Source organism: Corvus cornix, chromosome 5 (assembly GCF_000738735.6).
Source record: "Corvus cornix cornix isolate S_Up_H32 chromosome 5, ASM73873v5, whole genome shotgun sequence".
Classification (NCBI taxonomy): Eukaryota; Metazoa; Chordata; class Aves; order Passeriformes; family Corvidae; genus Corvus; species Corvus cornix.
The window spans coordinates 48619339-48642182 of NC_046335.1; the positions used below are offsets into that span (position 1 = coordinate 48619339).

General features: G+C 45.0%; 1 protein-coding gene across 9 annotated transcripts in view; it reads right to left on the reverse strand.

The window, feature by feature from the left end:
* Nucleotides 1–100: 100 nt before the first annotated feature.
* The window catches only part of OSBPL5 (oxysterol binding protein like 5), a 221196-nt gene continuing 198452 nt past the window's right edge, over nucleotides 101–22844 (reverse strand). For all 9 annotated transcript variants that reach the window (XM_039553475.1, XM_039553474.1, XM_010394733.4 and 6 more), the window contains 12 exons: nucleotides 22090–22171; nucleotides 21313–21411; nucleotides 20331–20427; nucleotides 19303–19401; nucleotides 17998–18095; nucleotides 15916–16005; nucleotides 13119–13255; nucleotides 10073–10258; nucleotides 4384–4522; nucleotides 3147–3264; nucleotides 2448–2550; nucleotides 101–1425 (listed from right to left, as the gene is read on the reverse strand). In XM_039553475.1, coding sequence (XP_039409409.1) covers nucleotides 1290–1425; nucleotides 2448–2550; nucleotides 3147–3264; nucleotides 4384–4522; nucleotides 10073–10258; nucleotides 13119–13255; nucleotides 15916–16005; nucleotides 17998–18095; nucleotides 19303–19401; nucleotides 20331–20427; nucleotides 21313–21411; nucleotides 22090–22171 — 1384 coding nt within the window. In that variant the 3' untranslated portion in view covers nucleotides 101–1289. The remainder of the gene's footprint in view (nucleotides 1426–2447; nucleotides 2551–3146; nucleotides 3265–4383; nucleotides 4523–10072; nucleotides 10259–13118; nucleotides 13256–15915; nucleotides 16006–17997; nucleotides 18096–19302; nucleotides 19402–20330; nucleotides 20428–21312; nucleotides 21412–22089; nucleotides 22172–22844) is intronic.

The following is a 22844-nucleotide window of genomic DNA, read 5'->3' on the forward strand; positions in this document are numbered from 1 at the left end:
CTTGGAGGTCATTTCCTGTAGCTTTTCCCCTATAGAGTGATTTACTTGTAAAATACTATCAGACACAAACCCAAAAATAATTTTTCAGATAGACTGCCACTGAAAGTTGTGTGTAGTTTTATTTCAACATATCAAGCACAAACAGGTTTCCCCTAACTGGGGAATATGACAAGGAATGTACTTAAAAATTTGGAAACATTTACATTGAAAGATAGCCCAGACTGGCACCACCACTAAGTATTTTAAGGCTGTATATATAGCAGTACTTACCACTTGGAACTACTTCAGGCCAGAAAAGAAAGGCTTAGTATTATCTGCAGTCTACAGAAAATATTGCAAATCTTTAAAAAATGGTGTAAAATAGGAAGACTATTAACAGGGTTGAACAACGCAGTGGCAAAACCCTCCCTCTTTCCTGACCTTTGACAATAAACGTGCCTAAGACCGAACACACGTAGACCCACATCGCTCCCATCCTTCTCACCTATGCTGGGGCAGTGGATTTCTCTCTACAATGCTAGTGTGTGATATTATAAAACAGCCATATAGCAAATAATAACAGTAATAGTAAGTGACCAGGTTTTACAAACAGGCATGTCTGACATCACACTCGATGGGCCAGACCCAGGACGCCAGTCAGCTCCATAACCAAATGATGAGCTTTCACTGAATGCTTCCCATTTCCTAAAGAAGAACGGCTATAGGAAGTTGTGCATATTTACAGTTTCCGTGGAATGGAAAATAAAACACATCCTGAGGTCCCATTCTGACAAAACAGATCATGACTTAATATCCCAGAGCTAGATTTTTTGGACCAGCTGCTCTCCCTCATGTAATTAAAGGCAGCCGGACAGGCAACCGTGAACATCAGTTCCTCCCCAACTGCTCTCCCTTACTCCTGGAGTTATGACCCAGGCCACCATGACTTTTCCAAAATGTTGAGGTGATTACCATTTTGGGGTTACCAATACTGCTGGGTAATTATTAATTGCATCAGAAAATGACAAAACATAGGAAACAAATTGCACAATTAAAGCTACATTTGGCTTCAGCATTAAGGCCCATACAGGTTAAGAGGTCCTTGAAGATGTACATGTAAAAGGCAAAAATGACATAATCTGCAGGAACGAAGTTTTGCAGGTTCCTAGGTCCCTTTTTAACCTCGTTTTTCCACTTCCTTCCACCTCTGCCATGTTGGTTCTAAAGTGCTTTGGTGCCTCGCTGGGCTCCTTGCGCGAGTGGCCCCCTCCTGCAGCCAGTGATCATTATTGCTGCCAAACGTATTGTTTTTATTTGAAGACATAATTAATGAAGAGTTGACATGTAAGAAAGATGCAGAGGAGAAACCAAAAGCGAGAGTCCAGGAGGAAGCTTTCAGAAGAGGCCTTCCTGTGGAAGGACTTTTTGTTCAGAGCACTGAGGTTTCTGCAAAAGAAAGCAATGTGATTACTTGTGTGTTGGAGAGAGGTGTGCATTCACATGTGTGTGCATATCCAGAACTTCCAGACCAGGAGGGATCCCTGTACTTCAGTGACATCCTCATGGGTAGAGCAGTGTGCCCCCACAGACTCTACCTCCCTCTTTCTAACAGGAAGGCTAGTGCTTCTGGCTGCAGCTGGTTGGCATGGGAAGGGCACAAACTCCAAGAAATCTCTTCATCCAGCACTCACTCATAAACCTATGAGTTTAACCTATGCCCTAACCTTCCCAAATACAAGGGCCTGCCCTGGACACCCCCAGGAGCTGCAGTGAAGCTAAAACCAGTGACTCTGGCATCCAGAAACGGTGGGCCTCATATGTGATCCCACCTCACTGAAGACTTAGGACGGTTGGATAATACTCCTTACACAGAGAGGAATCAGCTGGGCTCCCTGGAGCAGGTGTAGCAGTTAATACCTACCCACAGGAGTCTGCAGAGCAAAGCCCTCTGTCAGCAGCAGGTGTGGTTGCTGCTTCCCTCAGATGGCAACAAGCAATTTATACAAAACAATGGAGTTTAGTGCTTTTCACCATGGAGCCCAGTTTTTCAGACCATACCCCTGCATCTCTACAGCAAACTGAGGAAGTTCCTGACATGCTCTACCAGAAGAGAGACCTCAAACGTTCTTGCCTGGCAGAGATTTATTCTTAGCCAGGACCTGGCCCAGCCCCTCTCAACTTCTACAGCTGTTTTTCAGTCAGGAGTACCTTGAATTGTGTAACATCCTGAGGTGATGCTTTTTGCCCACAAAGAGAGTCTTAAGAGGAAGAGATTTCCTCCTCACTGTTTCAAGTAGAGCATGGGTTTGTCTTTCTGGTGTGTTAAGTGGTTATTTTAACTGCAACAACTTGAACTGCAGCAACTCCTGAGCTCATAGAGACACTCCAAAGGGCACAGTGAGGAGTTAAATGCCACAAGTTATCTTTAGCCCATTAAAGTCACTGATTTCATGACAGAAAATGGTTACCTGTGTATGTCCTGCTGGGCTTTCTGTAGTGATAAGACAGCTGAGTGAATTTCTTTCAGGTGATTCATTTCTTTCCCACATTGAGCGCACAGGCTTTCAAACCCTGTGGAAAAGTATTGAAGAACAATTATGTTTTGCAACACCATTCCGACGGTGTGATGAAACACAACACAGCAAGTGGGTAGCTGTGATCTAATTGTCACTGCTGGGGGGACACTTTCAGAAGGAAACATGGGGAGGAGGAGACAGGGAACAAAATCTTCCATTCAGAAGACTCAGACCACTGTAACAGGTTCTTTGACTCTGGCTCAGGGTGCTTCTCAGTCAGCTCTAAGGAAACAATGCTTCCCAGCTGAGGGGAGGAGAGAAGAGTACTCACACCTGCCTCACTCTCTCAAACATTCAAGGTCACCTCGAACAAAGCCAGAAAAAAGAGAAAGAAACAAAGCCTGTTTCCTATCTGTTGACTGGAATGTCAGTGTATTTTTCCAATTTTGCCAGAAGCTGGGAAGTCCTTGTCTAAGGCAGAAGCAGAAGCAGCACATACAGAGAATAGAAAAGCAGAACATTCTCTGTGCTGCCTGTGGGCTGTTGGCCCATGCTATTAATTAGGCCGGGAAACGTCCCAGGGCTGGTTCAAGGAATAAAGTACCAAGGGAAGAACATTAAAGCCTGACCCAGTGATACCCAAATACTTGCCATCATCATCTGAGAGCTCCTGCACTGACTCTGGCGTTGAACAGCTGCTCTCAGTGTTCTGGCTGTGGTTGGACGGCTGGTCACTGGTTTTGCGGCGCCTGCAGTCTTTGGCAGATCTCTGTATAAAAGAGGGATTAAAAGAGACTCAGTCTCCATCAAATTGAAGACTCGTGTGTTTGCTTGAAACAAAACAATTCAGGGAAATATGTGCGAGATTGTGAAGTCTGATTGCTTTCTCAGCGACTCCTAGTAGCTGGACTCTGGCAGCTACTTAAAGATATTACACATGCTCCTCATACAGAAGCATTTCCTCAAATGAAAACATTCTTAAGACACCTATCCAAATTATTCTTCTTCTAGCTTTAACTGACACATACTGTGGATGAACCTTATAGTTCCTTTGCTGGGTTGCATACCCAGCTCAACCAGGTATGTAAGAGAAAGGTTGAAAAGAAGAAAGAATTAGAATCAAATTCCTCAGCGAAGATTTTTCAGTAGGTGAATGAAGGATCTAAACATCACAGAACTTTTATGCCTAATTTCTTGATGCACTTTGGAAAGTTTCTCCCTCCCTCTCAGCTGAGTAAACAAAACACAATGATTCAAACTTCTCACTAGAGGGTCTGAAAAGCAGTTACCAACCTCAACTGCCCCACTGAATCAGAGATGATCAGATATGGGGTATTATAAAAGAAAACTCTATGTACATAATAAGATGCAAGTTTTTCAGCATAATATAGGTTATTCTTAGCTAGTTTAGGAGCTCTGTATTTGCAAAATGTATTATGAATGCTATGTATCACTCTAAAGATGAAAGTAGTGAAATAGGGAAGTACCTCTGTTTAAGAGAAAGGATGGAAAGACATTTCTTGTCTGAGTGAGTGATAAAGGTTGAAACTGAAGTCATGGGATCTCAGTTGAGTACTCCAAAACCCATGGGAAGTTTTCTGCTTTGGAAACACTGAACAGTGAAGTTCAGCTCTGTCATGTGCAAAACTCAGTGTAAGAGTCTGCCACTAACATTAGGTGGAAGAAAAATGCCAAAATGGATAGAATACATCAATCGATAATTATAATTAATTGGATTTAATGATGGTATAATACTGCAGGTCTATGGACACAAGCTGTATTTGCCTAAAACAAACCTTTCAGCTGTGCTTACAGGAAAATGCTGTAGAAAAGGGCTGCAAACAAACAATCATGAAGAATACTATATTCCCCAAAACATGCTTTTTACCTTGTGCCGTGTAATTTGATTGTTTATGCATGTTGCTTTGTGGTTTGACATCCTCGTGGATAAGTGTCTTTCCATTGTCTGAAGTATTCCATCCTTCTCAAATTGGGCAATGTCGTTCAAAGGATCCCAAGGTCTTAGACTTTTGAGACCAAAGGAAAAAAATCATCAGAAAAGCAAGAATCCCACATTAGGTGTGTTAAGACCAATACAATAATTCCACATGCATCAATGTAGATACAAAAATGCTGCTAGCGAGGATTTTCTTGCTATTTTCTAAGTCCGTGAGAGACTTTTCTCTCTCACAGAAGAGGTAGCAGAGTATGTAAACAACCAAACACCTGCAACCTTGAAAAGTCTTGTTTGTGGTATAGTAGAAAATATTTTGACAATGGATGTTTTAGGATTTTAGCCAATCACCCCAAGGGGTGGCTGATCCTTTGTCCAATTAGACTATGGAGAAAAAAGTCTATAAAAGAGTTTGTAAAATAATTAAATAAATCAAACTTGCTGCACAATTCCTGCCTGCTGGATCTTCTCTCCTCCTCCTCCCTATGGCTGCGGGACATGGTGATATACCCTAGGGCCCAGGCCTGCGGTAATACTTGGTGCTGCCTGACGTGATTTGCACTCTCTGACGTGTCCTGCTGCTGCGAGCCAAGCCGAATTCCTGTAGAGGTACGCTGTTCCTTTTCCCCCCTAGGACCGGGAGGTCCGACAGGACTGAGAAATGGCAAACAGCGGCTCACAGAACGACGCTGTGGTACTGGTCTGGAAAGGTGTGTTTAGCATATTGCACACCTCCATTCCTGAAAACTCAGTTCGGGAATTATTAGACTGGACTACTTTAAAAGGGATTTCCATGGACAGAAATACTGCCCTGGACTTTGCCTTATGGCAGGAACTTGGCTGTGCTGTCCGACATGAGCTCCCGTCTGGGGACCCATCAGTGTTAGAATTATACCAAACCTGGCGTTCGTTATTTATTCTGCTGACCGACCTTGACTGTAGCAGCAGAGCTGGCTCACCTATTTTGGTGATAAGTGACGGAGGAATGTCCGAGGAGGACCCTGCTGACCGGGCTTCTGGGGCAAATGATGGTGGATTCGGAAAAACGCCCCCGGCTCCACAGGCAGAGCTTGCGCCGGCTCACCCTGCACAATCGCAGGACTCCGCGGCCCCCAGGGATCCCCTGCCGGCAGAGGCAGGGGTGTCGGGGCAGCAGGAGGGCATGCAGTATGCCTTGCTGCTCAGCTCGGCGGCGGCCACGGCTTTTCCAGGGCTGCGAATTAGTGGCTTAGTGAATTGGACCCCCAGAGCGGCTCCTAGCCCGGTTGCGTATGCACCTGGATCTAACTTCTTAGCCGGCGTAGCGCCAGGCGTGAGTGCGCCTGGGTGTGGTCCGCTGCCCTCCTTGGCGCTGGACTGTTCTGCATCGCTGCAGAACCGAGCCATCGACCTTTTAATACAGCACCTGCCTTTGCTGACAGTTACCGAACATATCCTGAAAGCTGGAGGACCTGCTCAGCTTGCTAGAGCAGCTGCTGCGGATGCCAGAGGCACCCTGCAGCGCAGGGTGCGCTGGACCCGCGCTGCCCGCACCGCCCGCGCCGCCCGCGGGAGACACAGCTCCAAACCAGGAAGCGGCGCGGCCAGCGGCGAACCCAGAAGTAGCACTACCGTGGGAAAACCTGGAAGCGGTGGCGGCGCCGAACGTGGCCGGGGAGCGAGAAACAGCAGCGGTTTCGGAAGCAGCGCCGAGCGTGGCCGCGGAGCAAGGGCCAGCGGCGGCGCTGGACGCGGCTGCAGCGCATGGGCCAGAGATGGCGCCGAACGCTGCCACAGAGCAAGAGACAAGCGCAGCGCCGGGCGCAGCTGTTGCCCCAGAGACGGCGGCAGCAGCTCCAGCACCGGTTCGGTCAGGACTGGCCGAGACAGCCTCCCGTAAAGAGGCTGCTGTTCAAAGTGCAGTGCAGCCAACTGCAGTCGGTGCTGTCTGTTCTGCCTCTAGCAAACTTGGCCAAAGCTCGGCCCCTCTCCGTCCATCTCTGTTCACTCCCAGCACCTCAAAGTTGCCTTTGCCTGATGACTCATCATCGGGAAGCGAGGCAGATGACGTTCTGGCCCCAGGTCGTCAGGCGGCTGTAGCCACGCAGCGAAGAAAAACGCTGCGCCGGGCTCGCCCTTGGACCTTTCAGGAGTGCACAGTAACAGTGCGTCCGACCCACGACAGTCGCTTCTTAGAGTCAGTTAAGATGCGAGTATTGGAGGAGGGTGACTGGAGGTTATTGGAAACACTTGGAATGCCAAATAGATATGAGGATTCTGGGCATAACCGGGAAGCTGTTAAACTTCATCCACAGGCTGTGCCAGAAGTTCAGGATGGTAGTGATTCCCCACAAGGGGAGATCCATGCTTTCCCAGTGTATAAGGCTCTGCCAAATTCAGGCGAGCGTGATAAGCATGAGGTAATTGCTTGGAAAGTTGCCCAGGACCTGCAATCCAAGATCGCACCATGTGGGCTAGGCTCTGCTGAGGTTATACAGATAAGAAGGGTGATAAATACTGATTTGCTTTCTCCATTTGATATCAGACACTTAGGTCAAATTCTATTTCAACCTGTACAATTTACAGTTTTTGAGAAAACCTGGAGAAAGCTGGCCGACAAGGCTGCATTAGGGAATATGCAGCTCCCTGCTGCTGATCCTAGACAGACAGCAGGAGTGGATGCTTTGATGGGGACTGGTCCCTTCTCTGATCCCAGCCTACAGGGTAACTTGCCCTCTAGCATCCTGCAGCAAGCACAACAGGTCAGCATGGCTGCCCTGTTGAAAACCATAGAGTTGTCTGCACCCAGAAAGCGATATACTGAAATAGTTCAAGGCAAATCAGAGTCATTCCTCCCTTTTGTAGAGAAAGTCGCTGCTTCTCTCGAGAAGCAGGTTGAGGATGACGAATTAAGACAGATGTTGTTAAGGCAGTTAGTGAGAGACAAAGCAAATGAGGAGTGCAGAAAAATCATAGATGCCTTACCAGGGGATCCTGAGGTAACAGACATGGTCGAAGCCTGCGCTAAGGTGGGATCTGGGAACCAGGGAAGGTCTGCTTTGGCTGCGTTCCTGCAGCCTGTTCACGCATCTTCTGGTCGTGAACCAAAGCAACCAAAACAGGCGAAAAAACGGAAGCGGCCTAAGCCAAACCAGAAAGAGAACCCACCAATCCCCCAGTGCAAGAGGTGTGGCAGGCCAGGGCATTGCACGAGCTACTGTAGATCCCGGACTCATGCCGATGGTCGGCCTTTGTCGGGAAACTTCCGCCAGGGTGCAAGGAGGGGGAATTGCTCTCCGATGCAGTCGCTCCCCCAGAGAGTGGCACAGGTACAGGCACAGGCCTACCCAGCCACCCTAGAGACAGCACCCAGGGATCAGACGGCACCCACGGATCAGACGGGTTTGACGTCCACACCGCAGCCGCAGTCGTCTTAGACTCTAGCGGTATTTATAAGGTTCCCTTGGATGCATATGGACCCTTAGCCCAGGGATCCAGTGCAATGCTGGTGGGAAAACCTGATGTTGCCCATCAAGGAATCTTAGTGCACCCAGGAGTTATTGACGCTGACTTTAAAGGTCAGATTTGCGCTATGGTCTCCATGCAAAAACCCCCTGTAACTATTCCTGAAAAGACCTGCCTTGCTAAATTGGTGCCTTTTAAGTCTTGTGTCCCCAGGATAGAACAACAAACCCACGAAGATAACGGCAGTGGATCTACGGGACTTCCGCAGGCCTTCTGGACTGCAGACATCTCTGACCAAAGGCCACAGATGACATGTACCCTGATCCTGCCGAACGCCCGTCTGCCCCGGATTCAGCTTCGAGGTTTGATTGATACGGGTGCTGATGTAACTATCATCTCCTTCTCTGCATGGCCTCCCGCATGGCCTTTAGCCCCAGTGGGATCGGCCATCGCAGGATTAGGAGGATCCACACAGAGCTATTTAAGTGAACGGCCTGTGGTGCTGAAGGACTCAGAGGGGCACCCAGCTACAATTATGCCTTATGTTGCTACCACTTCCCTTAACCTTTGGGGACGGGATGTGTTGGCAGCTTGGGGCATACGGATTGGGACAAATTTTTAGCAGGAGTCACTGTGCGTAGGGGCACACAGTATCCTACACTGCCTTTGAGGTGGTTGATTAACACACCAATCTGAGTCAGGCTCTGCTCAGTTAGTTGAATTAAGGGCTGTTATCTTGGCTTCTCAATGATTCTCACAGGAACCTTTCAATTTGGTTACCGACTAGCAAAAGCTTTGTATACAATTAATCACCTTACAGTACCACAAAATTCAAATAATCCTGTTATTCTGAATAATTTTCTCTCATTGCAGTCTGCAGGCGACAGACAACTGCCCCGGGTAAAAGTCTGGGTACGGAATTTACTCACTAACCAGTGGGAAGGCCCTCATGAGCTTATCGTTTGGGGTCGTGGGTATGCTTGCGTTTCCACAGATACTGGGGTACGGTGGCTGCCTTCAAAATGCGTTCGCCCTGACCTACGGCACCAGAGGCAGAACAGGCAACCTCCAAATGATGGCCAGAACGCCAACCATCCAAATGGTGACCAGAATGTAGATCATCAGCCTAATGACTCTTCTGATGATGACCAGGATGTCAACCATCAGGCAGATGGTCCTTCTACAAGCAGAGACTGGGATGATCCTTCCACAAGCAGAGACTGAACTTTAAATTTCTTGTTATGGAGTCAGATAGTTAAAGCCCTAAAGACATATTTAGAATTAATAACTGATGTAAATTTCTATTTAGGATTAATAGTAGAGTTGTTATCTTATCAAACAAAAAGGGGGAATTGTAGATGCAAAAATGCTGCTAGCGAGGATTTTCTTGCTATTTTCTAAGTCCGTGAGAGACTTTTCTCTCTCACAGAAGAGGTAGCAGTTATGTAAACAACCAAGCCACCTGCAACCTTGAAAAGTCTTGTTTATGGTATAGTAGAAAATATTTTGACAATGGATGTTTTAGGATTTTAGCCAATCACCTCAAGGGGTGGCTGATCCTTTGTCCAATTAGACTATGAAGAAAAAAGTCTATAAAAGAGTTTGTAAAATAATTAAATAAATCAAACTTGCTGCACAATTCCTGCCTGCTGGATCTTCTCTCCTCCTTCTCCCTATGGCTGCGGGGCACAGTGATATACCCTAGGGCCCAGGCCTTCGGTAATACATCAGGGTAGGCAATTGTCCCTGAGGGTAACCAGAGTTTCCAGATGCAGTGACAGGACTAACAGATACTTCCCTGCATATTCACAGTTCCTTGCAATAAGTAAGGGGGTTCAGTCTCCAGAGGCTTCAGCCTTCTTGCCCGGGGGAGGAGAGCACAGTTGTTAACTCTGAACAGTGCAGAAAATCACTTCTAAATGACTCCACACTTAATTGCAGCAATAGGGATTTACATCAACAGCACAGTGGATTTTCCATTGCCAAGCCATCGTTTCCAGCTGTTTCCAACTAGTATCATGAATATGTATTCTAGAGATGACATGGAGCTGGAAAGAGGGCAAGCTCCAGACATAGTTTTGGGGAACAGCAGGGCTCCAGTTACACATCTGTAGCCCTGCATGCATCCCTGGGGACTCAGGCAGCGAGGTCTGTTGGGAACCCCAAGCCCAGCACTCACTCCTCGTATTTGTAGCGCCATTCGTTGGTCCCAGCATCGTGCTGGAACAGCAGCGGTTTCCATTCCGTGCCGCTTTCCCTCCGCTCCCGGGCAGCATTCCTCTGCTCCTCTTCCAGCACAAACTTTTCCTGCGTCGCCTTGTGTTGGTCACCTTTGTTTATTGCACTGGTAACGTGCTGCCAAAGCCTAGGAATAAACCGGGAAGGAAGTTGAACTACATTAGAACCGACAGTATTTTGCCAGATGGAACTTTAGAGCAGAAACTTGTTGGGTCTGTGGAACTGTATCAGGATTGCTCAGCCTCTGTTTTAGCTTGTAAGTTAAACAAACTGAGAATGGCAACAGTGAATGCTGTATTAGTGACCTGCTGAAGTAATCTTCTCTTAGATAACATCACCCACAGTAATCATTCCTCGGTGCCGTCTGTGTGTGTCATAAGGAAGTTGTGTTCAACTCATTGAGATCTGTGGCCGCTTTAGAGGTGATTGATGGAGAATCTGTTCTGTTTCTCATCTTTTCAGGCATTTCTGTTTAGAAGCCTTTGTGTCAATGTCTATCCCCAAAACAAAGGCTTTATATTTAAAGTTCAGAAGCTCTGGAAAATGAATTCATGTGCACATCTTGCAATTTCACATACAATGTTGTACTCCTATGCAGGATTAGCAACCAGGTCTGTAGGAAGCGAATTCAATCCACAAGCAACAAGCATGTCCTCATGCTCACAAGCGGCAAGCACCAACACAGGTTTTCACTCGTATGTGTTTGCAGCTGCCAAAGGCTACCTGATCTGTCATGTAATCTACTCTCACTATCTGCCCTGGGGACAGGATCTGCCTTTATCCAGAGAAAAATCAATACCTTTTTTTTTACTGTAGCAAGCTGTGATCAGCCTCTCCATAGTTCCTCTAATCAGAGCACTTTAATCATCATTTCAGATTGGAAATACTTCTGAGACTAGCAGCTAGCCCTCCTAAAACATTACTGTATGCTTTAGTGCTTAGAATGTGCACAGGAGATCCAGGCTGTTCCAGTATTCCCAGCTCCTCAAAACACCCATCCGCGATTTAAAAGATGAATTAATTACTGCATTTAATTTGGAGCTTGCGGTGAAGCTCTTAATTTAAAAGTGATCCTGAAGCTTTCATTATATTTCTATCACCGTACATTAACATAGCACTTCCAAAAATGCAGCCTCTTAGATAATTCACTGAAGGGAAAGCAATGCCTTCCTTCCCTTTGATTTTTAACAAGTCACTCCTATATTTCTCAATATGAACCTTTTCTCCCAGAAACAAAGGAAGGAAACTCATTGATGGGGATGCAGGAGGGAGGAGCAAAATCATAGCCTCAGAAAACACCGTGGTGGTGTAAAGCCTGTCCTAAGGAATGCAGCGGTGTAGAGAGTGAGTCCTCTAATTCCCAGAACCTTAGAGGGACAGCACCGAACTGTCTGACAAGGGCAAATTACTCCATCAAGCGCTGCATGTGTCAGACAATGAGACCCTCTACAGTGAGCTGCATGATGGTATGAGCTTCAGAGATTCTCCAGCAATTGCAAAAATAGGTGATTTTCAGCACTGCAGGAAAGACTAAGCAATTCAGGCAGAATATAACCTGGATTAGATGGGAATTTATTCATGCAACTGTCAGCAGAACAAGGAGCTTGGAATGTCTGTTATGGATCTCTGTAACTCTCCCTTTCGCCTCCTTCCCTTGGATACATGTAGAATTATTTATCTCTGACAAATAGTGAGTCAGCAAAGTGAGTCAGCTCTGGTGGCTAACTCTGGTAAACACAGAACTGGAGATTCTTTGCCAACAAGACCAAGATTCTCCTTTAAAAGAATCTTCTTCTGTAGATGAATAGATAAACGCACTGTGGTCTGCCCTGCTCTGCAGAGTTAACAAATCTTCTCTGTAAATTACAAATACAGACTTTATTGCCCATAATGCCCACTGCTGTCCAGAACAAACTAAAGCTTCATGTGTTTTTATTATCATGCAATCTCTTTCTTTACCTTTATAAAAAGGGGAATCTTTTTAGTGCGATGTGATCCAACACCAAAATCAGATGTTCACGGAGAAGTGGACAATGTAATGCAGAGCCAGGCAGCAACTGCATGTGTTGGCTCAGGATGTCAGCTGGGGCTGGCTGAGTACAGTGCTGAGGAAGCACACCTAGGTTGTTTAACGCCACATCCACATAACTTTGCTCAAAACATAATGCTCTTGGTCAACAGTTGTTCAGTGTGCATTAATCATTCCTTTATTTTCCTAAATGTATTGGGTTTGCACAACCTGCTATTTGGCAACAGGGATGCTACGGAGGTAGTTTGCCATCAACGGTAATTGATGAGTATTTTCTCTCAGTCCTTAACTCACGAACCTTTCATTAAATTTTCTCTCCTCTGTCCAGCTGCAGAGGGGAATGAGTGAGCAACTTCCAAGGGTACCTGGTATCTGACCAGGGTCAAATCAGGACACTGAATCATGAGTCAGAACTACATTTCTGGTAACCTAGATCACTGTACAAAGCCCGGTGCAGACTTCATTGGAGATCTCAGCTGAGATTATGAGGCAGGGTTAAATATCTCTTTAATTACATTAATTCATAAAATCCTGTTATGTGGTTCAAAGTACTGCTCTGCAGATGCCAGGACTTCCCACAATTTCTACATCTACTTTAAGAGCTTGTGGTTGAAATAACCCTTCTTAACAAGATATCCAACCTCAGGATGACATCCTGCCCTTTCATGAAATACTCCAGCAGTTACAGTGATCTCTGGAGTCCAGGTGGAACTGTTATTTTAAGCAGATAAAATGTAGCCTCCACTATTTCTCAGCCCAGGTCTATTTCAGAGCTGTACTTCATGGCAATACTCCAGTCAATAGCCTGGAAAGAAACAGGTAAATGGCTGGGTAATATGTGCTGACAAAGCAGGTCACTGCCTTTCTAGGACTGTGCTGAGGAATTGGAGGAGCCCTGCTGATCAGAACCTTGCTCCCAGCAGAGAAGCAGCAGTGAGATGTTCCCCAAGCTCCCTACCTCTCTGACTCAAAGTCTGTCTGCTCCTCAAACAGCACAATGTGGCGCTTCAGTCTCTGCCTTCTCACTTCGCTGGTCGGGTTCCAGAACATTTCTGTGTTCCCATTTTTCAATTCATTTATATGCACTTCCCCATCCTGAGAAGGAAAATTAAATGGAAAGGTTAATGACAATCAGAAACCCAAGGCAGAAATTAATCCTGACAAATCAAAGCTGCTCCTGGATGTTGATAAGGGATACCCGTTGGTTAGGAGGCTTCTTTCCTCTATCCAATAAAATCTCACTGCCTGAAAGTTTCTGAAATGAATGAGGCAAGGCATTGCCAGAAACAGTGGCTGAATTGATCATTAATCAGAGTAGAAAGGGACCTGGTTCCTTCTGTTAAGTCTTGTCCCCAGACCTGAGTGCCCACAGAAGCCGTAAGATGCTCTTCGTCCACCACTGTTTCTCCCAGCTACCACCCAGCATATATAAACAAGATACCCAGATCCTTTTTCAATATTTCTTCTGTTCCTCAATGCTGAAATTTCACACAGAGCCTACTGAAATTCCATCTCCTAGAAAGGAAAGCTAAAGCTGAGATCTCTTCCAATTTTTTTTTTTTTTTTTGTGTGTATGTTTCAGGTTTTTCTATTCTTGCTCCCAAATTTCATTTAGCACTTCAAAATGCCAACGGTCTTCAATCCTTACTCCTTGCCAATTTAATTGGAAACCAACTACCAGCCGATCTGAGGCTGGCTAGACATTATTGCTGTGTCCCTGCTCTGCTAATCTGCTTCCCAGCCTTGCTCACAGAGCAGCAATGCCATGGAGCCAGAGAAGGAAGTTTACAGAGTGAAGAGCCTGACACTGACTGCGAGTGGAATGAATCTGATGGTCACAGCTGCTGAGCAGTGCATTGGTGCCATTCAGCTGCCTGGTCACCGTATGAGTATCAGGTAAGTCTTATTCAGGTCATGGCTATTGGCTTTGCCTGTAGCTGCCTAACTTCTTTGCATCCCATCGGCTCCATTTCTCCCCCTGCCCTGTTCCCTGAACTGTCGCTCAAAGTCATCACATCTTCAGCTGTGAAATGCCTTTAACCCTGAGAAACTCTCACTCCTCCTCAAAGTCTCCCTCAGGACTTCCTCTGTCATGTCCCAGTATGCTAGTTCTAGGACTGATCCCAGGTCCCCAAGAGACCCCCAGTGTGGATAGGACGAGGCAGGCAGGCATTATCAAGCACCACTACATGCATCTCAAAGAAGCATGTATACAAGCACTCAGCTGCTGTTGTGATCCTAGGACTGAAAAGCATTGTGATTTGCTTCCCTTCTTTATTCAGGTGGGTTTTCAGGTCCTGAGGCAGAGGATTTACCTTTCAGATGCAAGGATTTCTGTCAGGAAACTGGATGGTGTCAGAGAAAAGCCAGGAGAGCAGGCCAATACTCCCAGTGGGGACGGAAGAGAACCAACACCATCCTCCTTACTGCTGCATGGCAGCTCCTCTGTTCACAGCACACAGCTGCAAGCACTGACTTAGGGAGCCACCCTTCCAAAGCCATTTAGCTTCTTTTATACATCACTACAGTTTTGTGCACCACAAACAACCACGACAAAGAACCAGGGAGAAGTGTATAAGCAGAAGGCTGGGAGCTGAGCACACAAAATCATGTGGCTCAGCAGGGCCCCTGGATTAGGGGCTCTCATGAGTGGTGTTGGCAGGACCCACTGCAGACAAGGTACTCCACAGCCCAGCACAACTCACCACTGACAGGGCTCATCCTGCAGGACAGGGAGCTCAGAAAGGAGCAAATCCCTTGTACATGTAGAAAGGGCAAATCTCCCAATTTCAAAATGGTCATTAGCTTTTTATGTAAAATGACAGATTGCCTGATAGGATGAGTCCAGTAGAAAGGCTACACTGTGGTTAGGACTTCAGTATAGAAAGGGCTTTATCCAGGCACATTTCACGTGGCCTACTCTAAATACCTCCTTCAGGATGAGACAAACCTTGTCTCAGAAGTGGCAATTTCTATAGACTGGAAAGGGAGCACAGGCCAACTGTAATGATGGTGTAGACGTCCAAATGTTGCTGAGGGAAATGCCTAGGTGTCCAGCCCAAAGCTAGGGCTCACTGCTTTTGTTTCAGGTACCGGGAGTTCCAAACAAAATTAGACTACATCATTCACTGTGCAACTTTATTCTTGCTGGATTTTGGCTTGAGGGTGGCTTTGAGTGAATCGCTTGTGTATACTGGGTGCACAAAGGTGCCTGGTGCTCTGCTGGCTGTTCTGAGCTGCCCAGACAGACAGCACCCTCACCAAATCTCTGTCTCTGTCCTTCAACTGATGAACAGGGTAGCAACTGTCTTCTACCATAAAGGTTTGCTGTGAAAATAATGAATTCAAGACCCTCTAAGTTCTTCCCTGATCCTGATCTAACTGGGGAAATACTGAACACACCAGACAAAAGTAAGCCTCATGATCTTGGCAATCACACCTAATACACACTCTATCTCCTGCCATCAGTGCTTGTCCTAAGCCTCAGACCCTAAATACAGAACCATTGGCTTTGACGGAGACGTTCCTAATTCCCAGCTTCGCCGCAGGCTCTGGGAGTGCATCATTACTCATAGTGTACGATGGTTGTGACAGCTGAAGCATAAATGATGCGGGGAAGTACTTGAGAGGTGTGGCCCAGGCTGTCTCACCTGCATGCCCTGGGGCTGGCAGGACTGACTGAGCTGCCAGTCCTCCCCCAAACCCTGCAGCTATGGGCACAAAACCGGTCAGCAACTTCAATTAACAAATGTTACCCAGTGTCCAGTGAGACTCGCTAGCAGTTCTTCTCCACATTTAATCTTCCCCGAGATCTGATTAATGCTCGTGCTGCCACCGAAGAAGGGCTGCCAAGGGAGAAGAGAAAGAGAAAATGTAGTCAAACTGAGGACTGGAAGGGAGCCAAACAGTGATGCAATAGGAAGGAAGAAAGTGCTTGACTTCCACTATTTCTGTGGTTAAAGCACAACTGAACATGGATTTTAACTTTCACATTGTGTCCTCTTGTAATACCACAAACACTGTAGTTGCAGATAGAGAGATAAGCCTTGAGGTGTATTAACACTCAGGAGTGCAAGACCTCATCTTTATTAGAAATATCCTTATTTATTGTCAGCCAGACATCAGGATAAGTGTATGTGGGCAACTCCTTCCCACTGTCCAGAATCATATTACAGTTTGCAGCCTTGTCCCAAGAAAAGGAGCAGCACTAGTGGTGACTCTTCCTGCTTATGGGACAGCAAAAGCAGTGTGGCAGTGTGTGAAGAAGCTCTTGTTAGCAGCAAAAAACCCCCCACAAACCAGAGTCAAGGAAAAAGTCCCAGAACAATGGAAAATTCCACCCATCTCCTGGATGCCAAACACAGAAAACACCAGTGAGAATGTGAGCAGCTCTTCTATTCACAAGAACACATCTCTTCAGACATTTTAGCAGGCACTTTCCAATAACATTTGTGCAGAGAAACTTTTTGTGTGTGTGTGTGTGTATGTGTATCTGTGTATTAAATAACAATATAAACCCAAATTTCACACAACACCCATGGATAAAATAATTGCACTTATCTCAAGCATCAATCTGTGCAACCCAGCACAGATTGGTACATAGCCAAATTGTACTGATACATAGCCAAAATAAAAACAAAGTTACGGCGTTTACCTTCTCACAATTCTACTAAAAATAGCAAGGAAATGATGGAAGCAGAGTATGTAATTAAGTCATGGGGACTTGCTGAGACACATTTGTATGAAGTATACTGTTTTCAAGCCAAAAAGGAAGCACTTTAAGCTCTGAAGTGTTTGCAGGTTTGAGATGCAATTCCCCCAAATCAGGGAAATATCTCACTGGCCATAACCCAGTACACCAGGCCTATGGGAAGAACAGGTTTTAAAGACAAGCATGTGCAAACATCAGGGAAGTACATGGAGCAAGAGTTCCCTTTGTAAGGGCAAATAAAGACAGAAAAATATAACTGCCCTCAAAAAACTCACAGCTTGCAAAAGATTCCCCTAATTCCAGTGATCTCTCACATTTTTATTGGCTAAGGCTGCAGCTCTGAAGTCCTGCAGTCTCTTAGTTCTCGTTCTTTCATTTTATGCTCAGGCAAGAAACTGTTTGTTGGAGCAGAAGGGAAACGGATGCTCCTTAAAAAGCAACTTAACTGCCCAAGAAAAGTTACAAGTTGCCACTTTCCCTCCCAAATTTTAACACATCTAATAACAGGAATGCTCAAAGATGTCTCCCATTTTGTCTGCAGACCACAAACTTGCATCATCAGGCTTTCTAGGGGAGGGACCAGCTACATGAACAAGTCAGTGCAAGACTTGACAGTGTGACAGGCACTTAGAGTTACCTGCCTGACAATGGGCTCTCACCTTGCCATCAGGGCAAGGTCCTGTAGCCCTGAGAAACACAAGGTGCAGCTCACCATAACGCCTGCAAGGTAAGAGTACAGGTGTGATGGCTGCTGGAGAGCTACCCCAAAGACCCACGCCCTAACTTGTCTCAAAATACTTTGTACACTCACTGTATTTCACAAGCAAAACTAATGGTCCCTGCCTAAATAGAAGCCATGCAGTTGTTGCCAAAATTTTGGAACAAAATTAGGCCAGTAGCCACTGGTAGTGAAAAAGTCATGCAAAACTAAGGCTTTCTGAGGTCATTTTGAATTGCACAAGGCAGAACTGACTACAGGGTGATACCTTCTCTCCAGGCAGGTCCCACCCTGGTGCTGACATATATTGCTGGTATAGAACTGATCTGGTGTGTATGGTCAAACCCTGCCTGGGATGCAGGGTCAAGCCTGAGACCCACTCAAAATGGGGGCCACAATGTCTCTTACCTTTAGTTTGAATTCCAGTTCTGCCCTGTGGTTAGTTTTCTCACAGTCAATGGTAACTTTCCCTCCAAGCTCCATTGTCATGGTACCATATAAAAGTCCTGAAAGGGAAAAAACAGGCTTAAGAGAGGCCCCAATGGAAGCAACCTGCTGTCTCAAGTCAACCTGGGTCTTGCCAACACACTGTGAAATTCATTACTTGGCTTAAAGTTTTGAAAAGACAGAACTGGAGGTTTCTAGGAAATGGCTGTTTACTGTAAGCATGAAGGATCTCCCCCTCAGCCCATATTCCCCATTTATAACACCAGCTAGGAAATAGCTTGACTGACAGGTGCTGTTAGTGCACCTGTGGCAAGCTGAAAGCGGGCCAGGAAAGATAAGGAAAGTTGTGCCTAGCAACCTCATTCATACTAGTGCTTAAACAGACCCAGCCAGCTCTCTCAGGGTGACTGAAGAAGAGAGAAGCTGTAATAGATTCACCAGAATCTGGGAGACTAGAGGTCATGCAGGGGACTTCTCAGAGATGTTTACCATTTGCTGAAGAGGTCATTTGCAGAAAAAGAAAAATTTGTAAGAAAAAGATTTAAGCACAGGAATACTTCCCAGAGGGCATGATATTATGAGGTTACTGTTTTCAGGTACCCAGGCCCTTCTAAACATAAGCTTAGAAGTCAATGTGCCAAGTTAAAAAATATTTAAACCCCAAAATTGGATTCAACTGCTGATTTTATCTCTGTGGTGCAATGCTTCCTGAGGAGCAGTGAATCAGCAGCCATGCCTCAACCTCAGCACACACTGGCTCCACAGAGCAAAGCCACAAAGCAGCAGGTGTCAGCCTCACTGAGGCAGCTCATACACTGAGAAATACAATGATTAGAGTAACAAAGAAATGGCAAGAGAAGTCAGGAATTTCCTTTATTTTCAAAAAGCCAGAAAATGTATCAAACAATTTCAGTGTTAACACAAGAAAAACTTGTTATCCTCAGAAGCTCAGAAATGTAGTCTTATTCTTTCCATCTTCACTTTATCTGCAGTGCATGTACCCAGTATTTTTCTGTTTCTGCATAGCGTGAAAACTAACATTGATGGACATAATTCTCTCCTGGGCTACGCACAGATAAACCAGAAAGACTTCAGCGAGGATTATCCATCTCCTGCTGAGCGCTATGACTGGTGTGGAGTTCTCCAGAGTTACCAGTCCCTGTGGTGTCAGCTACTTGAGAGGGGAGAGCCAGTGCAAAGTTAGACAGAAAGACACCATTTTGTTACTCTTTCTGTTTGCTTCCTATTTGAAGAGTCCTACCTTACCTTTACAGTGGGCATATGGCATAGTGATTATATAGTCTTCCCCTCTGTTTAGAAACATAAGCTTTGCTTTCCCATCCAGCAGCGCAGAAAGTGAATTGCCTAGAATTTAAAAAAACAAATATATACACCTTAAAAAATGCACATTATACTTGGTCCCTCCTCCTACTTTAGAAAATGCATTTCCATTTAAATGTAGGTTGCTAATGAAAGAAGAGATGTGAAATGCTCGTAATTCAGGACCCTGCAAACCATGCACAGCTGGAGGCAGACAGTTGTAACAAACTCTTCTGTACTGCTCTTACTTGCTCTGGCACTTAGCCCCTCTTGCAGAAATAGCAGTAGATTAAACAGGTCATTAGTTGGGAGCTAAGCAATTTCTCAGGTCCTCCTGTTCTCACAACTTTTCTAGTTGTGGATGATCCCAAATAACAAATGAAATTGCCAGCAGGACAGCAAAGACTATCTAAAAGTGTGTCAGCAAACACTCTTAGCAGAGGATAGTAATTAAAAAATGTTTGTCTACACAAAAAACCTATTTCAAATAGCAACGCTGTTTCAGAGCCTGGAGTTGTGCTGTTTCCATTGATATCAAAAGAGTGGAGGGCATTTTGAAGCTCTGGGGTTCAACTCTCAAGAGTCTGGCAGCCAGATAAAGGCTTAAATGTATTCAGAGGCTTTTGCGTTTGTTGGCTGGGGTGTTCACAGAGCTATAAAGTGACTCATCCATGAGCCAGTGCTTACTTACAAGCCCACGCATTCTTATGAGCCTTTGCCTGATGAAAAACATATTTTTAAAGCTCTCAATCTTTCTATCTGATTTTTTATTTAACATCAGAGTGGTGTCACACTGAAATGGTGGAAATGGGGAAGACTCAGGAGAGCCAAGACAAGGAATCAGGCTATCCTGGCGATAGATTTGTCAACCATTTCTTTGTTCCTAACCCTCAATACACCCAGAAATGATTGAAAAGCAAACCAAAATGGATGCCACAACATTACCTGGCAGAGGCCTAGACTCAATGCCTTACCATAGAACTTGGACCTAGCTAGAATGCTGCCAGTAATGCAGAATCCATCCTTCCTATTGCTGACGTGAAAAGCTGACACTGGTGGGTGATGGGACACCTAGGATAAAAACAGGCAAAGGTCATTTAGAGCAGTCTGCACAGGCCAAGCAGAGGAGGGGGGTGCACACTAAAGGGGGGGAACATGATACATGACACCATTACGTATGAGAGCTTTATACATCTAATCTTTCTTCCCCACCCTGTATTTTCTTGAGCTTGTGCGTGTGAGATCACTTTTAGGGCAACAGGTAGAGTGTAAGGTTTTCAAGACAATACATGAACAGTGCAGAACTTTAGTGCAGCATTTGAATAACCTCCATGAAATGCATGCAGTGGTTGAAATAAAAATTTTACCAAAGCTAGAATTATCTGATTAAATAGGGCAAAATGTATGTGAAACAGGGAGTCCCTCTACAAAAGACAACACAGTTCTCAGATCCCTTTACTAACACTGTAAAACTCAAAACTGTAATTTGTCAGGCCAGTTAACTTATGAGCTCTGTCCTCTGTTTAATCACAAAGACATAGAGATAAGCCCTCTATTTACTCCTATTAAAATCATCATAGAAAGTTTAGCAATAAAAGATGGAAGGAATTTGTTGTATGTTTTATGCCCTTTTTGACAGAGGCAACACAACCCCCATTTATTAACAAGAAGAAAACAGTAGGGGAGAATCCCATGGAAAAGGTCTTTACTGAAGAAGCTGATATTGTATATGGGAGACCTGCTTTTATAGTCTTGAGTGCCCAGCAAACCTCACACAATTTCCGTGTATCTGAAAAGAAAAAAGATCAGCAGCCGTGCAGTTACCCCATGTTCTGCTCTGACTGTTTACACAGAGCTCCAGGTTCCTCTCCTAGGGTGAGACGAGTAGTGTGTTTCTATGCATAGAGGTGCAAGCAGGTTGGTGTTTGCAACACCTGAGCATCCAGAGCAACTTACCTGTTCTGCTATGTAAAATGTGTGACTGTTCGTCTGAGGGTGAAACCAACAGCAGCGAAATGTCTCTCCCAGAATAGGGTTGTATGGCTTTTTTATTCCCTGAAAAACCAAGTAATCAAAACCTGCTACAAATGAAGATTTGCAATCCAATGCTACAGATGGCCACAAAACAATATAATAATTTTTCCTCTAGTGTTTTAGACAAAGTCAATCACAAGAATAAAAACTGAAGAATTAGTCACATATCCTTCTAATCTAATCTAATCTAATCTAATCTAATTTTTAATCTGAGCCATGGATTAATCTGCTATTCTCACCAATTTAATATTTAACACTGCCCAGTCAAAGCCTAACAAGATGATTGAACTTTATTACTGCTGCTACTCTACATAGCATGTCTCCACATCAGTGCATACTGATGTGGGGACATGGCACAGTGGTGCTAATCGGCCTGAAAAGAGAAAGGAGACCTGCTCTCAGCAAAGGGAAGAATCTTGCATCCCAGGGCATGCTACTTGTTGATGACCAGTTTTGCTTTCTAACTATCCACTGCAAAGGCTCTGAGGTTGATTGCCACTATTTTGCATTCATTAAATAGGGAAAAAATAACCAAATGCTCTGAAACCAAATGCAACCCCAGTTTTAAAAGTAATGGTCAAAGTCTTCTGAGCAATAAAAGAGGTAAAGTCTCAAAGGAGAAGCAATAGAGTAGTTAAACAAAACCATAGCAGAAGATTTCAATGTCCATTACAATCCCAACTTCATGCTTCACTTTACCTTTGGCTTCTTATAGAAGCCGGACAGATACCACCTCAAAACTTGCTTCATTCGAGTGTAGGCATCATCTTCAAGGACGGCCCTGCAGAAGAGAGCATAAAATGTTCTTTATACTGGTCGCACATCACATTAATTTCTTACCAGTATAACACCAATTTCAATTGTATTTCCCCACAACTGAAGGGAAGTAACCTCTGTGCTGCTGCCAGTGAAAACGGTGTCTCCCAGTCACACAACACAAAATGTTAAAAAGTGGCACCCCTTGTCCCGCACTTCCACAAAAAGACTAATAAAATTACTGGAGTGTATCAGGTTTGATTGAACATTTGAGTGGGTTAATATGGGATTGCCACTCACACTAGCATTGTAGCACAGCTAGTAGAACAGTGAATCATAAAAACAAACTTATACCACCAAAATAAAATACTTTTTTTTTTCCTTGGTTTTTCTCTTTCATAAAAGGTCTTTAAAGCTGATGTGCTACATGAGCTCTATTGGTACTTTGAGATCGCATGCAATACTTCAGGTTGCAAGGGACTTCAAAAGGTCATCTCAGCCAGTTCCTCAAACAATGCTCAAAGATGAAGCAGGAAGTAAACAAAACCACAGGCAATTCCTGGTATTTCCAACCACTTACTCAGATCTAAAAATCAACTTTGGTAAGTTATTGCAAAATTCATTCAGAAGGATCATCCAAACCACAAATTGAACAAATTTTTCACAAAACCTCCAAACTTCTTGAAGTGTTCTTACAT